Raw genomic sequence first — 17,811 nt, 5'->3', positions numbered from 1 at the left:
TAGGCCATTACAGATGAGACTGGAATAGGGTTACAATTTTTTCTGTGGTGTTTGCCTGAAGTAGGACAGTTACTGTGTAAGCTTTTCTGTCTTGCTAGGCTGGCCTCTTCCCGATTCTTTGGCTAAAATAATGGTTTTATCCAGGGCCGGTATTGTCTGACCTACTGGAGTTTCCCAGTGGGGAATTCCAGGTATCCAGGCCAGGATATATGAAGCAAAATGAAAACCCAGAGAGCTTACTACCATGTTGTTCCCTGAGTCCGGGGGTACCTAGCTGGTCTGCTGCCTCCTCTATACCTTTCAGTATCTTCTTGTTTTATATTAATTTAGGTTAATAGAGTCACTACCAAAGTCCCCCAAAAAACTTTTTGTAGAACTTAAGCTGATTTTAAATTCATTTTGAAGAGTAAAGGACCAAGAAGAGACTCTTGATGAACAAGAAGGTGGGAAACTTGTTCTATTACCGATCAACACTCCTAAAATGTAACTAAGACAGCATGATACTAACACATTTACTGAAGGAATAGAAGAAAGAGCCTAGAGAAATATCCATGTGTTTATGTACATTTGATTTACAATAAAGATACCTTTGAATAAAGTAAGGAAAAGTTCATGACAAATATTGGGGAAAAAATGGGAAACTTAATCCCTATCTTATGTCACATGCAAAAATCAATGCTGACATTGATGTGAAAATCAAAACAGTAAATCAGAAAAATATAGGGAAAGAACACAGAAGGTAGTATAGGATACGTCTAAGTTGCAGTAAGGAATGCATTATACAGAAGACACAATGTGCTATTAATAAACAAAGAAATTGATAAGTTTGGCCACATTAGAACTGAGATGTTTTATTCTTCAGAAGACTCCAGTAAGAAGAGTAAAAAGGCACACCATGGAGTAGGAAAAGATACCTAATATAACCAACAAAAGACTCATAGATAGAGTATTTAAGAATTCCTAAGCCAGTAACGAAAATTCAGACAAGTCATTTGTAAAATGCACAGACTTGAAGAGGCAATTTATTAAAGAATACTAATGGCCAATAACTATGAGAAAGTACTCAATATTGTATTAGTAATCACAGAAACTTAAAGTCACAATGATATACCTCAACATACACACAAAAGTAGCTGAAACAAGAAAAACTAACCTACCAAGTATCAATAAAGAGCAGCAAAAATTTTTATAAAATATATTTATCAATCAATCAGCAAGCATTTAGCATATAATTGTTGGTCTGAACTTTATTCTGGTAGTAACTAAAGAAGACCTTTCCTCTAAAGTGCTGGCAAGATCTCAAAACAAATGTTTCTGAATTACGCTTTAAAAGAAACTTAGAGGTTAATTAAAAAACAACCTAATTTTTTACAACAAAATAAAAATGAACTGTCCTTAATTTTTCACTGATTTGTACTAAATAGATAAACATTTGGTGCCTTGATGTATCAGTAGTAGGAATTACTGAATAAGTTGTATTAGAACTTTAATTTTTCAAAATTTAAAATACATTGAGGGGTTAGAAATACGTAATTTAAAGATGTAGTCAGACTAAATGACTTTATCATTGCGAAGGCTAATATTAAAAAAGAAGTTTCCTCACTTGGAATATTTCATATACCTGAAAACAATAATAAGCCTATTATCACTTTTTTGCTGAGATATAAATACCTTAAGATTCATATTTATAAGAATAGTATTTACTTCGATTTTCATCTATGCAAAAGACTGTTACAATAAGAACTTGAAAATTATTCAAAAGTGAATATTTTCACTGTATATTTCAAAAAAGACAACTTTTAAGAATTCAAATTAAATCAATAGTAAAATTTCTTTACTTAAAAAGAATAAGACAAAATTTAAAACAGCATACAATTAAGCAAAATTGTGTCAGATACCTTTGGGGTCTTGCCATCTATATTTAAATATGTCTGTATTACTTCTTTTCCTTGTGTTTGGCTATCTTCTGTTGGATTACTTTCTTTCTGGTCTTTTTCATCTTCTGTAGGACTTATTTTCTGGGATGTTTCTACAATAATTGTTCCCAATGTTTGAGAGGTCTGTGCTTCAGAATCACTGCTTTCAGGAAAAAGTAGGGACATAAAACCCAAGAATAAAAGTTGTTACATGTACTTGTGTTAAGTACAAGACAAAATAATATTTTAGCATAGATTGTATATAAAGCTGCAAGTTTAATGTGGGCATTTATAGGTTCTCAATGTAAAAGGGAAAATCAGCCTAAATCTATTTTACAAAATTATAGAATCCCATCAAGAAAACAGATTATCTAACATCAAATCCCTACTAACATCATGTCTATAGTATTTCTACCAAGTGTTAACTCAGGAAGCATTTGCTGTAATGCTTCTAGGGTCGGAGCATGCACTACTTTCCCAACAAGCCCACAAAGGTTTAATATTTCCAATAAAGTTTTTCCTTCACCTGAAACAAAATTTCAATCTCTGAATTTTTCACTGATTTATACTAAATAGATAAACATTTGGTGCCTTGATGTATCAATAGTAGGAATTATTGAGTAAGTTGTATTAGAACTTTAATTTTTCAAAATTTCAATCTCTGAAATTTTGTTTCACCCATTGATTCTAGTTCCATCCCTTATGGGGTATTCATCATTCAATGAAGTATTTGTTAAGCACCACCTATGGGCCCAGGCACTTTTGTGGGCATAAAGGCTAAGGTGGTAGTGAACAAAGTGGAAAACAAAATCCCTTCCCTCATGTGACCTTTATCCTGGTAAGAGTAGAGGGACAGGAAACAAGAAGTAGTAAAATACACAGTATGTTAATAGTGATGTTTTAAAGAGAAAAAAAACAAAGGTAGGAGATAGAAGTGTTGAGGTTGTGTGGAACATACAAGTAAGTCCCTTTCCCATATGAATGAGCTTTTAACTATTTAGACATCATTACATGCTGCTTAAGACACCATTATATGCTGCTTAAGACACCAAGAAGAATAACATCCCGAGCTTGTTCAAATGTTCCTAACATATATGCTTATATGCTTTTGAGATGCCTTATTTCCCTGGTCAGACCTTTTTTTTTTTTTTTTTGAGATGGAGTCTCACTCCATCGTGCCCAGGCTAGAGTGCAGTGGTGGCGATCTTGGTTCAGTGCAACCTCCACCTCTTGGTTTCAAACAATACTCCTGCCTCAGCCTCCCAAGTAGCTGTGATTACAGGTATCTGCCATCACACCCAGCTAATTTTTTGTATTTTTAGTAGAGTTGGGGTTTCACCATGTTGGTCAGGCTGGTCTCAAACTCCTGATCTCAGGTAATCCGCCTGCCTTGGCCTCCCAAAGTGCTGGGATTACAGGGGTGAGCTATCATGCCCAGCCTCCCTGGTCAGTTTTGAATGTGTTTCAGCTTATCATGATGGATCATTGTGTCCAGAATTCAGTTTCATATTCCTGTGACGCTATGAGATATACTCAGTAAAACTCTGTGTAGATGCAGACTAAAAGTATGTAAACTTTTCCAGCACGTACATCATACTATAGACTCAAATAAGATTTAACAAAACCTCCTAAAGTATTTCTACGCAGACAACTATTAGAGCCACATATTCTTCCCATTGTATAGTGCCACTGGTATTTTATAGCCAAGTTAACTAACTGTAGGTATTTGTGTAACTATCATCCCAGTCTATTGAGATCTTTGGGGATCTTGATTCTATTGTGTGAAGTATTTTGCATCTCTTTCAATGTCATGTTAATTACAATTAGATAAACATGCTTTGATAGAATTCAGATGTTCTGTATTTACTGTTATTATATTTTAAAAAGTTATTGGTTAGTCTGATAAGAATTTCCCTTGAAGAACCCATACTGGCTTTGAGAAATTACTACTTCTTTTTAAAAACCATTCACAAACTATTATTTTATAATGTCCTAGAACCTTACTTAGGATTTATTTAAAAAACACCAACTGGAGAATTACCCTTCTTTGTGCTTTCTAATTTCCCTACTACACTTTCCTGCTTCCTATATTCTCATACCATTTGGGTTCTCCTTCAAAATACTGATAGCAATTGATCAAATCCTCAAGTTATGTTGATATACCAGAATTCATTATTTCTGAATCAGAATACTCTATTTGCTTACAAGTTCTACTATAATTGTTTACCTCTTTTTGTGTTCTATTCCTTTTTTTTGCCAAAACTTGACAGAAATTCAGTATATAATGCCCAAAATGGCATAAGTATCATAAAAAGCAGCATATTTAGTAATAAGATTATTTAGTAAAAGCTCTCTTATTACTAAATATGCTTATTATTAAGAGAGCTTTTTACTAGTCTTATTTAGCAAAAAGCTCTTATTTAGAGCTTTTGTTATTAATAAAAGCTCTCTTATTACTAAATATGAACGAAAGACAAGGTTGAAAGCAGAGAGGGAGTTTAGGAAAGTTCTTTTTGTATTCCAGGCAACTTATAATGATAGATATAAGGGTGATGACAACCAAAGTGATGAGAAAAGGCCAATTTCTGGACATTTTTCTAAAGAAATACACGAAGATTCCCTGATAGGGTAGATTAATGAGGGACAGAAAGACGGGAATCAAGGACAATATCAAGCCTTTGCTCAGCAAAACTGTAAAGATAGAATTATCATTACTGAGAAAGAGTAAGACAGCAGCTGAAATAGGCTTGATGGGGGTGGGAGTGGGAGGTGGGGAGGTGGATTAGTCAGGGTTTTTCTGGAGAAATAGAACCAACAGGATGTATGCAGATATTTTCAGGAATTGGTTCGTGGGATTATGGAGGCTGGGAAGTCCTAATCTACAGTATGGCCCAGTATAGCCCAGAACTAATGGTGCAGCTTCAGTTCAAATGCCAGGTGGAAACACAGGAAAGCCAATTTTCCAGTTCTAGTGTGAAGTCTGACAGGCTAGACACCCAGGAGGGCTGATGGTGCAGATTAAATCTGAAGGCTATTTTCTGGAAAATTCCCTCTTGCTCACAGAGGCCATTCTTTATATTCTATTCAGGCCTTCAACAGACTAAATGAGGTTCATCTCCATTCTGGAGGACAATGTGACAGTGTGCTTTATCCAAAGCTCACTGATTTAAATGTTAACCTCATCCCAAAACACACAAGTTGACACATAAAATTAACCAACAGAGGAGGCTACTGTCCCTATAACACTCAGTCTCTTTTCAGTGTTCTGTGTGGTACTTGGTTCAGTAGGGAAGTTCTGGTTTTTTGGTGTAGACAGTTCATAGAAGAAACCCTTTTTCTGCATTCCAGACATTATAATGGTTCCTTGACATTCACTTGCAAATGGGATCCTACAGTGTCTTCTCTTAGTTTCTGTTGCCATTCTTATATTGTCCTGCTGTGTTTTCCAATCATAGTCTGTTTAGGGACTTTATATTTTTCTTTTCTCAGGACACCAATTTTCTCTCTCTTGATACAATGCAAATCGTACAGTTACTGATGGCTATCCCTATCTGTTCATATTTTGGGTTTGTCACCAATTCTATTGTAGATGCTATCCTTGAGATTTTGGCTATGCCTTCCTCTTTGTTTTGTTTATTTTGATGGGGGATTTGTGAAAATAAAAATCTGCCACTGCTGCAGCCTCTTCCCAGCAGTACTAGCTTTTTAAATAGAAAATAGTTGTCAACAGAAATCTCATGGCCTTATTGTCTACATGTGGTTCTTGTCATGCTTGTCAGAGGTTCCAGATACCATCTCTGTCTGCTACAGATAGATTCATAATCTTTAGTTCACTGAGTCATCTGCTCAAGTCATTAATATTTCCTGTCCATAGCATTGCCCATTTTCTATTGGTGTGTTTTTTTATATAACAATTTGTAGGTGATCCTTAAATCTTCTGGATATTAGTCCTTCACTTTCTTTATTTGTTGTAAATACCTTCTCCTGGTTAGTCATTTGACTTTTAACTCTTTTTATATAGTCTATTATTACATAGATGTTTAAAGTTCTATTACCTTTCTTTCATATCTGGCTCTGTATTTTCATGTCTTGCTTAAGTATACTTTCTAGAGATGCTCCGAAGTTATAAACAAGTAATCTTGTAATTTCTTATAATACTTTTTAAATTTTCATTGTTTCACTAAACCTCAAATCTAGGCCAAACACAGTGGCTTGCACCTGTAATCTAAACACTTTCTGAGGCCAAGACAAGAAGATCACTTGAGAACAGAAGTTCAAAACTAGTCTGGGCAATGTAGCAAGACCTCATCTCTACAAAAAAATTTAAAAAATTTTCCAGGCATGGTGGCATGTAGTCTCAGCTCCTGTATGCCTGTAGTCTCAGCTCCTCAGGAGACTGAGGCTGAAGGGAGCTTGAGCCCAGGAGGTCAAGGATGCAGTGAGCCATGACTGTGCCACAGCATTCCAGCCTGGGAAACAGAGCATGACTCTATGTCATTAAAAAAAAATTCTCTATACGGACTTTGCTTTTATGTACCGTACTATATTAGGCAGTCAGACAATAAATATAGTTTAATGATTCAACAAACGTATTTATTCACATATTCTTCACTGTCTGCTATGTATATAGTCTGGTCTTCCATCAAAAACTTAACAACATGAAAGGAACTCTATTACTTAATCCTAAGATACTGTGTCAAGAGACTAACTACATGAAAAGTTCTACAGAATCTAGATCTACACTAACCTAGGAATAAAATGCTAGGAACCCAAAGCAAGATTGCTATTTTGGGAAAGTACAGACAAATCTATTTTTGATAAATTTAGTGGAAAACACAGTAGAATCAGGACTTCCATGAGGATAAAATGAATGCATAGGTCATTTAAAAATAGCAATATAAAAGTTTCCAAGATTAAAAACCTTTGCAATCATAAAAGTAATCATTCCACTAACTCTACTGAAAAAAAAGTCTGGGTAGAATTAAAATTAGCTTGAGAAACAAATAATTTTAGCTGAAACAAGTTTACGAAGAGATGTTCATGGAACCTTTGTGTGTAGAATCTATAAACAGCAACAAAATGCAGGCCTAAAAAAGACCTGTACTCACAATTTGAAAAATAAATATTTATTGTACTATACTGTTTCATTGCAGAATTTTTCATATTCTTGAACATAACTGGGAATGAGTGACTTAATCAACATATACATTTCACACACACATACAAATATGTTGAGGATGGGGTAAGGCATGCTCTTATAAATACTATCAACTATAGTTGAAATATTAAATAGTTGAAAATAAATATTAATATGGTGATAATCATATAATATAGTGTTTTACATATACTAAATTATACATACTAAGTTCTATGTTTTTCAATATCCAAGTAACTCTTTTATTTTATACCATAAAAATCTATATTTTGGATAGTCAAAGAAAATATTTCCTTATAATAATAGTAAATACACAGTATTGAACATGTTTTAGGTACTATTTTAATGTTCTATCCTACTTCTTTCTCACAGTATATTATACCTATTTTATGGGTGATGAAATTGAGGAACAGACAGGTTAAAGAGCATGCCTATGGTCACACAGCTAGAGGATGTCAGAGTTAGGATTTGAATGAAAGCAGTTAGATCACAGAGTCCATGTTCCTAATCCCTAATGTAAGGCCAGTTGCCTTGCCGGGAGTCAAACGGACACATTCATCACTCTCCATGCCTGATAACTGTGTCATCACCCGAGCTCATTATCTGGCTTCCCCACATAGCTTCCCCACACCCGCCTCTGCATACCATGCCCAAGCCCATACTCAGCACTAAATTATGCATCCAACCTCCAGCCCGCTGTTAACAAAACCCTGCGAGAAATTTTTTTAAAAGAAGTTCCACCATACCCTGCCCAGCAAGAGCCTGCCCCATATGCCCCCAGCAGGCCCGGGTACCCAAGGTCCTGCCCACCTACCAATGGGAGCTAGTTTCATGTACTTCCTACTTTAACTCCATGTACTTCCTGCTCCTCAACAGCCAATAGAAATGCCTTCTCTTTGTTTCCCCAGTAGTCAATCAAGGCCCACTTACTCAAGGTCCCGCCTACCTACCAATGGCAGCTAGTTTCATGTACTTCCAACTCCATGCACTTCCTGCTCCTCAACAGCCAATAGAAATGCCTTCTCTGTTTCCCCAGTAGCCAATCAATTGCCTGCCTTCCCCATAAAACCCCACACCCTGAACAGGGTGCGACTTCTCTGGCCCCCTCTTGGACCACTCTGGCCCCCTCTTGGACCACTGAAGCTCTCCTGGGAGCTGAATAAATTAGCTTCTCACTTTTTTATACTTGCCTCAGTTTCCTCATTTTACCTCGGCAATAAATCTTACACCTAAGATGCACTCTAAGTAATGGGATAGTTGTGTTGGGGAGAAAAATATAGGTTTCTTTTATCCAACTTAAGTTCTTGACCGAGACACTGTAAAAAATGCAGATTAACAAGAGAAAAGCAAATGAAATTATTTAATATAAGTTGTACATGACAAGGGAGCCTTCACAAGGAAATGAGGACCTGAAGAAATAGTTACATCTGACGTTTGATGAAAAATAGGAAGTCATGGGAAAATGTGGTAAGACAAGAGTATGAGCTAAGTATAGTAAACTGGGAGACACTTAGCATGGCAGTTCATTCAGATTCATCCTGGTGTTCCTCTGTCTTTTGACATAAGGATGTTCCTTTCCTCTGGTATAAGGAAGTCACCTCTCATATGAGGTTCTTACAATCTGTTTCAAGGGAGAAGATCACAGAGTTCTTCTAGCACCTGCCATTTTTCAAATTCCTTCAGCTATATGTTGGGAGGAGTATGTCCTGAACCCCATCAGGTGTTATCATCTGTTTACAAAAGGTGACAATGTGAATGAATACACTGCTTTATAAAATGGAAGGAAGATGGAAAGGGCTTTAGGACTAAAGTTGAAAACTTTAAAAGGATCAAAATACCACATTCCTGAAGCAAAAAGAAAAAGGTAAGTCAAAAACTATCAGTTTCTTGTAAAATAATTTTGAATGAGAATAAAATGCACAAGCAGGGAGAGACATGAAGTCAGAGAGGCTAAACACATAGAATCACGGAAGTTTATGTCATGTTTGGGAAATGTGACCAAGTAATTAAAGAAATAACCTAGGAGAAAATGGAATTATAAAGTATAACTGTAGGGATAAAAACAAATGATTTTCCCTCTACCCTTCTAAGTTCTCATTTGAGACTCCTGTAACAAAAGACAGATTAACAAGGGAAAAACGTTTATTAACATGTGTATCACACATATAATACATGGGACTATCCGAAAGTGAGTAACTCAAAGAGGTGGCTTAGAACTCCAGTTTATACAGCATCTTCAACAAAGAAAATAAATATTTAAAGAAGTGATAAAGCAAAGGAAAAGGACTTGAGCCCTAAGGGGCAGCAAATTGTAGGAAGGCAAATACGTGGAAAACTAATGGTAGATGAAGGCTAGTTGGTAAAATTTGTTATGTAGATTTCTCTGGTGCTATCTCCAGGCTCATTAGGGTCTCAAGTTGTTTCCAGGGATTAGCTTTTATCCCTTTTTTGGCAGAGAGGGAAGAAGGTATGCCTTTGTAAATGTATGCACTGTAGGGGAAGAGAAGAGAGCTTTTCTTGTATCTGCTTTTTCTGAACTGGCTTCAGTTTGAAATAATCCTTATGCCAAAACTGCATATTTTGGCATGGCATGTTCGGCAACCCTTTATAATGTACTCAATAAATTCTTCCCTCTCTGCTTCTGAAACTATGCCTCAAAGAGTTAAAGAAACCAATGATTAACAGAAATTCTTGAGTGTGCAGGATGGCAGATTAAAAAACCACTTACTGAAACTCCCTCTGCTTATGAGATTAAAAAACTAGGTGAAATCAGTTGGAACCAACATGGTCAACTGGAGTCTGCACAGAATGAGCTTGCTGACATCACAGCCTGAAATTCCACTGCATGTTTCATACTATCCCAGAATTGCACATGCAACCTATGAGATGGCATGAAGAGATAACTATGTCTTTGTATCCTTAAGGACTTTGCAGATCTCCCCTTTCCTTCCACCAATGACCTATTAATCTCAGCATCTCCCCTCCCCCCATCACTTGCTGAAAATACTGCTTTGAAGCCAGCCTGGGGCGACAGATTTGAGCTTGACACTCCTGTCTCCTTGTGAGTCAACTTGCGATACAAAACTTTTTTTTTCTCAAAAACTCAATGTCATAGTATTGACTTCCAGCATAAGGCAAAGAGCCCCTTTTATTTAATAACACTACAAACTTCACTTCTCTCTCTTTAATTTGCTTGGAATATTGAAATTCTGTTTTTCTTCCTGAAAGAATAAACAAACCCTTGTGATAAAAACCCATCGCTGAAAAGGCATGCTCTTGTAAATAACTATTCAACTATGAGAAATAAATATGAATAAGGTGATAGTCATACAATATAGTATTATACATATATACACATGAAGTTCTATTTTTTTCAAAATCCAAGTAACTCTTATATTTTATACTATAAAAATCTAAAAGAAAGAATCTTCTGAAGTCCCTAAAGCTCTCTTGCAAGAATTTCTAGCTGTTTGAGAATTCTTTTCAGCTAAGTGACTCTTGAAGGCTTTCTGTCAGGCAGGAAATGTAACACTAATCATAGTATAAAATTGAGTTCTGCTAAATAACATAAATGGCAATCCTATATTTTAAGAGATACTGTATAATATGTCTCTCAAAATATGTGACCTTGTGCACATGTACTAATGTCAGAGGTATTTGAAACAGAGCAACTCCATCTTGAATAGGGACTGGGTAAAATAAGGCTGACATCTGCCAGGAGGCATTCCCAGTAAGTTAGGCAATCTAAGTCACAGGATAAGATAGGAGGTCAGCACACGATATAGGTCATAAAGACCTTGCTGATGAAACAGCCTGCAGTAAAGAAGCCAGATTAAACCCACCAAAACCAAGACAGTGATCAGAGTGACCTCTGGTCGTTCTCACTGCTAAGCTCCCAACAGTGCCATGACAGTTTACAAATGCCATGGCAACGTCAGGAAGTTAACCTATGTGGTCCAAAAAGAGGAGGCATGAATAATCCACCCCTTCTTTAGCATATAGTCAAGAAATAACCATAACGATGGGCACCCAGCAGCCCTCAGGGGCTGCTCTGCCTATGGAGCTAGCCATTCTTTTATTCCTTTACTTTCTTAATAAATTTGCTTTCATTTTATTCTATGGGCTTGCCTCAAATTCTTTCTTGTGAGAGATCAAGAACCCTTTCTTGGGGTCTGAATTGGGACTCCTTTCTGGTAACAGTAATATAATAAAATTAAAAGTATATTAATGTATTCCCTGTTGGTTATTTATTCATACATACATATTTGCACATAAGTGAATGGAACCACTTTATTATGAATAGTGTGGTAGTACCAAGTGGTTAAGATAAAATTAGTAACTAGCCACTAGAATTTTCTTGAAGATACAGACAAGTGCTTAGTGGGTGTGAAATAAGTTTTTATCTCTAATTGCTATGAGAGAAGAAAGAAGAACCTGGGTAACATGAAAATAAAAATGCAGATTTGGTCCTTTGGCCTTTCCTTCATTATGTTTTTGAGTTTCTTTAACTGCCTGAGGACAAGGGGCTTGAGTAGATGATGTTTAAAAACAGTGTTTTTCAAACTTGTCTACACACTGGATTCAAGAGGGAAACTTCAAAAATTGCTTAGGCCTGTATCCTATTCCAAGGGTTATAATTTAATTGGTCTGGGGTGTGACCTAACCTTTGGAATTTTTATAAGACCTCCAGGTGCTCTAATATGCAAACAAGTTTGGGAACCACATTTTAAGATAATTTTCAGTTCTACGTCTGTGATTAGGAAAACTACCCAGAGGGATCCCAAATCTAAAAGAGAATCACCGTTAGGAATTTAAAAACAAAACAAAATAAAAAACTAGGGAAAATCAAAGGACATATGTCATTATAAAACAAGGCAGAATTGTTAAAATTATGGCAAATTGGGCAATTTGTTAGCAGTTACGGCAACACTGAACTTCCCTACTGTCTAGATGTAAAAAAGAGGGGTTCAATCATTCATTTGTCTTGGTGGTCTTGTTACAGGAAAGGAGTCCTTATCCAGACCCCAAGAGAGGGTTCCTGGATCACGCACAAGAAAAGAATTCAGGGCAAGTCAGCAGTGCAAAGTGAAAGCGAGTTTTTTTTAAAAAAAGTAAAGGAATAAAAGAATGGCTACTCTATAAACAGAGTAGCTCCAAGGGCTGCTGATGCCCATTTTTATGGTTATTTCTTGATGATATGCTAAACTAGAGGTAGATAATTCATGCCTCCCCTTTTCAGACCACATAGGGTAACTTCATGATGTTGCCATGGCATTTATAAACTGTCATGGTGCTGGTGCGAGTATAGTAGCAAGGAAACCAGAGGTCTCTCTTGTGGCCATCTCGGTTTTGGTGGGTTTTAGCCAGCTCCTTTACTACAACCTGTTTTATCAGCAAGGTCTTTATGACCTGTGTTTTGTACTAACCTCCTATATCATCCTGTGAGTTAGAATGCCTTACCGTCTGGGAATGCAGCCCAGTAGGTTTCAGCCTCATTTTACCCAGCTCCTATTTAAGACAGAGTTGCTTTGGTTCACATGTCTCTGACAGTTTTACTGATATGTTTCAAGTGCATATACGAATGTATAGCCAGGGGTAAGAGAAAGAAGTATTACAGACTTTTAGTATCCTCCTGTTGTTGTTCACTAGGGTTATGTATCTTAAGACTAGGAATCTGTAGAGCCATAACTTTAAAGAACTAATTTTAACCACCATTCAATTAAAGTTAGTACAATGACTTTGCATAATACATACATGAAATAATTAGTGAAGATGGTTCTTAATTTAAAGGATGTTAAACAGCTTGTAGACATCTGGTAACAAGCTGAAATGGGTCATTCAAAATTTATCTAACTAAATTAAGGGGGAAAATTGTTTCTCCTCCCAGGTTGGCATGTCACAAGATAACTAAACCGACTTAGCAGGCTTGCCTGGGAATCCTTAGCTGTCAGTGGTGAATATGCAAAGGGCCAGCAAATTAAATCAACCTGCCAAACTGTCAATTTCAAGCCTCATGACTGCATGAAAATAGCATCACTGGAAGAAATCAAGCATTGCCTTCTTTTGGATTTCCTGGCACCTATTCAAATACTCATGCAGTTGTGGCTAATTTTGCATGCAAATTTCAGTCAATAAGCTCAGAACAAGACCTCCCAAGATATTTCAAAGGATCTGACAGTATTTTTCTGAATACCAAATCGACAGTAGTTGAAATTCAATCTCCATTTGCTAGTGTTTTACATATGCACAGTGTCCCCACCACAGAGCTAAGCTAATGAGAGCCTTACCTGTTTTCACTCACATCCTCCCAGCCGTCCTTGCTGAGGTTCTCAAACACATTGCTCACAACCTTGATGGAGTGATTGAGAACAGTGTGGTGACGACCCACAGAGCAATTTTTCTTGGCAGCTTTAAATTTAACCTTGGTTGTAGTTGTCTTACAATCATATCGCCCAGATCTCACTTCCGTTGTGGCCATCTCAGATTTAGCTTTGTCTGCTGACTGTTTTGATTTCTCCATTGGGCTCATCAGCTCTTCATTTTCATTTCTCAATGCATTAGCTTCTGTCACTTGTCTCCTCAGGGAAGTGACTTCTCTCTCCAGCTCACTGATTTTTACTTGAAGTTCAGTATTTACTTTTTCTACATCTTTACTCCCCTTTATTATCTGTTCTAGCTCTTTTTCTCTGGCCTCTGTATCTTCTTGTTGCTGCTTTAAGCGGGATTTCAGAAAATCATTTTCTTTCATTAATTTTTTATTCCCTTCTTTTAATTTCCTTGACCTTTTCTCAAAAGATTTTAGCCGATTTTCCAACTCAATGACCTAAACAGAAGAGTTTAATTTATTCTTTTAAGAATCTAAAACCATAATCTACTATATTTTATTATCATTTCTAACTTATAAAAATTACATTTAGCACAAGGACAATATAAATCTAAAGTACTTAATTTCTAGATAATTCTAAAGTGGTGTAGATGAATACATTCAAAAATGCAATAATACATCTGTTGAATAAAGAACAGATGGTAAAAGAAGGCAAAATTCTATACAAAGTAACAGAACTAAGTATGCTAATAAACTGCAGTGTCTTCTGAGATTATAAGTGCCTTGGCTATACATTCTATTCATTGTGGAAAAAAAATTCAGAGAAAAATAATTTATACAAAAAGTCTAAAAGTAGATACATAAATTGTATTAATAACATTTTCATTCAATATTCAATAATCATGAAAAAGGAAGGACAATACCAAGTAATCTACTGAGGTTGCTTTTTTTCTAAATTAGAAAAATGTAATTTTAGTAGTCATACGGTCCTCAGTTTATGCGATAAAGAACAGTTACCAAATAATAAAGACTAACGATTTTAAATTACAATGATTTCAAGATTGCATATAAATTAAAATTTTCCCTTTTATTTCAATAAACAATGCTCATGTTATAGGACATAGCAAAGGTAACACACACTTCCTAATCTTAAGGAATTTCCAAATTATTTGGAAAGACAGACATTTGCATACATAAGCCTAATAAAGGATATAATCCAAGTTCCATAAGTCTGGGCAATTAATTCTAATTCATGAGTTCAAATATTTCATGGAGGAGTTGACTTAGATTAGGTCTAATTAATAATGAGCACTATTGTTTGTAAAGTACATTTTACTATTTACAAAATAGTTTCATAAACATGATTTCTTCTGGCCATCTCAAAAACATGAGATATGTAGATAGAACCAACAGTTTATCTTTCCAAAATAGGAAAGAGAGGTTCTGAAAACTTAAATTTCACAGAGGTAAACCTTTCCTGGATTGAACTGGGATCCAAATTCAGGATTTTGTGCCCCTCCCACTATGCAACAAGCCATAGGAGAAAGAAATTACTCAGACATGTATGAAAAATGAACAAAGATTTGGAATCAAGAAAAAACTGGAGACAAGCAAAATGGAGACAAAAAATCTAAATGACTGGAGAAGTATATGAACTCATTTTTACTTTTAAAACAAAATTCTTCATAGAGAAACATGTTTGATATACTGACAACTCCAATGGTCTGAATACTTGTGTCCCTCATAAAATTCATATGTTGAAACATGATCACAGTGTGATGTTACCAGGGGGTGGGCCTTTGGAAGGTGACTGGATCATGAGGGTGGGGGCCTCATGAATGGGATTAGTGCTGTTATAAAAATCCCCAGAAAGCTAGTTAGTTCCTTAGACCATGTGAGGGCACAGCAAGAAGGTGCCATCTATAAACCAGAAAGAGAGTCCTCCTAAGACACTGAATCTTAGGCACTTGGATCTTGGACAACGAATTTCTATTATTTATCATCCCCTCAGTTTTAGTATTTTTTATAGATGACTGAAGATATGAAGACAACAACCTCTGATTCAAAATAATAATATTCCAGAAATATACAAGATAAAACACACATATTCTTTTTGGCAGCAGCGGGGGATGGAGTCTTGCTCTGTGGCCCAGGTTAAAGTGCAGTGGCGCAATCTTGGCTCACTGCAATCTCCACCTCCTGGGTTCAAGTGATTCTTCTGCCTCAGCCTCCCAAGTAGCTGGGACTACAGGCACGTGCCATCTGGCTAATTTTTGTATTTTTAGTAGAGACAGGCTTTCACCATATTAGCCAGGCAGGTCTCAAACTCCTGACCTTGTGATCTGCCTGCCTCGACCTCCCAAAGTGCTGGGATTACAGGCGTGAGCCACCTTGCCCTGCCAAAACATATTCTTAACACTTTCCAGTTTACTAAACTTTACTTACAATGGTGAAGAAGTTGTTTTCTAAACATGAGTTTCAGTCATGTCTGATTTACACATCCTTCTGTATTACCTTTTTGTTTTACACGTTCAGCCTCTTTCATTTAAATCAACATTCATTTATTAAGTGACTAGGCTATCCTAGGGCTTGGGAATTTCTCAGTATGGTATGAGGAATATCACCTAATTTTAATTACTTCTATTCCATGGTATGATATATTAACCTACTATTGGACTTATGTCCTTATAGGACCTACTCATGACCTAGAATAAAGGTATCTGAAAAATTTTGTACCAGACTATTGTAGACTTCTGCATATTTCTGTGAAAGAGATTGTATGTATTGTTCCTTCTCAATGTAAGCACTTTACTGGGGAGCTGATTAATGTGACAAAAAATACAGTGTTCAAGAAAAAAAATCTATGGCAGAGTATTTTTTATTTTTTCCAAATCACTCTACCTCTAAATTTTATTGAAGAATTTTTAATCACCACTGAAATCAGTATACCTTTCATAAATATATTTAAAAATACTTTTGCATGTTATATTCCAAAGAAAAGTAAAAATATACTCTATTTTTAAAATACATATTTGGTGCAAGTAAGCAATTACACTTTCTTTAAGTCAGGGTCTCACTTTATTGCCAAGGTTGGAGTGCAGGAGCCCGATCATGGTTCACTTCAGCCTTGATCTCCTGGGCTCAAGTGATCCTCTCACCTCAGCCTCCCAAGGAGCTGGGACCAGAGTCATGCACCAACACACTTGGCTAATTTTTTATTTTTTGTGGAGATGGACTCTCACTGTGTTGCCTTGATTGGTCCACACATTTTTTTTTTTTAAAATGACTTTGGTGATACAAAAATACTAATAAGAAGCAGTGTGTTTTAGGGGAAATAGAATTTTGAATTAGGTCTATATCTCACTTCCAACTCTACTCGCTTTAGCTGGTAAAATATTTAAGGTATTTTACCTTTACTTTCCTCATCTGTGAAATGAGGATAGTAAAACCTACACCTTGCAGTTTTGTTGGGAGTATTAAATGTGATCATAAACCATAATTCCTGAAGAAAACAATTTATTATCATTATCATTATTACTGTTTCTATTATTAATCTTAACACCTACCAAATAAAATTGCTGTAACTAAAATATAATTACTTGTGCTAAATATTCCAAAGTAGACATTAAATCAACTTTATATCTCAATTAAACTAAAATATGTTATAAACAAATACAACAAATAAACATCTTAAATTTGAGATTCCGATTCTAGAAATTAGCATTATAAATTTTTTTACTAAAATCCAATTAAGTTTGGGGAAAACTTATTAAAATTTTACTAGGTTGGTGCTCAGAACACAACGCACCAAAGTATGGCACTCCTGCCCTACTGTCACCCACCCCTTTTTCTCCCCTCAAGTCAGTCAAATCAACATAATTCCTCTTCCCTAAAGCAGGTCATATAAACTAGAACTCCTCTCCCCAAAAGCAAGGCTTAAAACCAAGAAAAGTCACTTTCTCTCTTCTTGGTTCTCCCTTGAAGACTTTCATTCTAGAGGGGCCTGGTCCCATACCTGGAAAGGAAGTAAGTCAACACAGAGGGCAAGAAGAATCTGAGCAGACAGGCCTTGCTGGGCTCACCTCTCCTCAGTCTATTACCATAGATCATACCCATTTGTGCAAACACATTTCTACATGGCTATCCTTTATTTATGGAACCTCAGCTTATAAACAGTTTTCTCTGGGTCTTTGTGTTTGAAGCCTCCTGTGGCACATAAAACTTTGATTAAATAAATGTTACATTTTTCTCATGTTAACCTGCCTTTTATTATAGGAGTGTCAACTGTGGCCCTTAAGATGGGCGAGGAAAGACACCACACCTTTCCACCCCTTTACACACCAATTGAAGATGTCTGTGGTTTTAAGGTCTGTTAACTGCCTAATGTGAATCTATGTTTAATTATGAGAAGTGGT

The 17,811-nt window shown here is 36.0% G+C and overlaps 1 protein-coding gene across 12 annotated transcripts in view; it reads right to left on the bottom strand.

Annotated features, from left to right (window-relative positions):
• CNTLN (centlein) overlaps nucleotides 1–17,811 on the bottom strand; it is a 329,556-nt gene that overhangs the window by 93,434 nt on the left and 218,311 nt on the right. For 6 of the 12 annotated variants that reach the window (XM_054256412.2, XM_054256395.2, XM_054256414.2 and 3 more), the window contains 2 exons: nucleotides 13,359–13,894; nucleotides 1,899–2,079 (listed from right to left, as the gene is read on the bottom strand). In XM_054256412.2, coding sequence (XP_054112387.2) covers nucleotides 1,899–2,079; nucleotides 13,359–13,894 — 717 coding nt within the window. Of the gene's footprint in view, nucleotides 1–1,898; nucleotides 2,080–13,358; nucleotides 13,895–17,811 lie in introns of those variants that run through there. The other 6 variants (XM_054256403.2, XM_078369716.1, XM_054256410.2 and 3 more) reach the window with 2 other exon arrangements.

This window comes from Callithrix jacchus, chromosome 1, assembly GCF_049354715.1.
Source record: "Callithrix jacchus isolate 240 chromosome 1, calJac240_pri, whole genome shotgun sequence".
NCBI lineage: Eukaryota > Metazoa > Chordata > Mammalia > Primates > Cebidae > Callithrix > Callithrix jacchus.
Note: the sequence above shows the minus strand (reverse complement) of the source record. Positions and strands in the feature narration are given on the sequence as shown.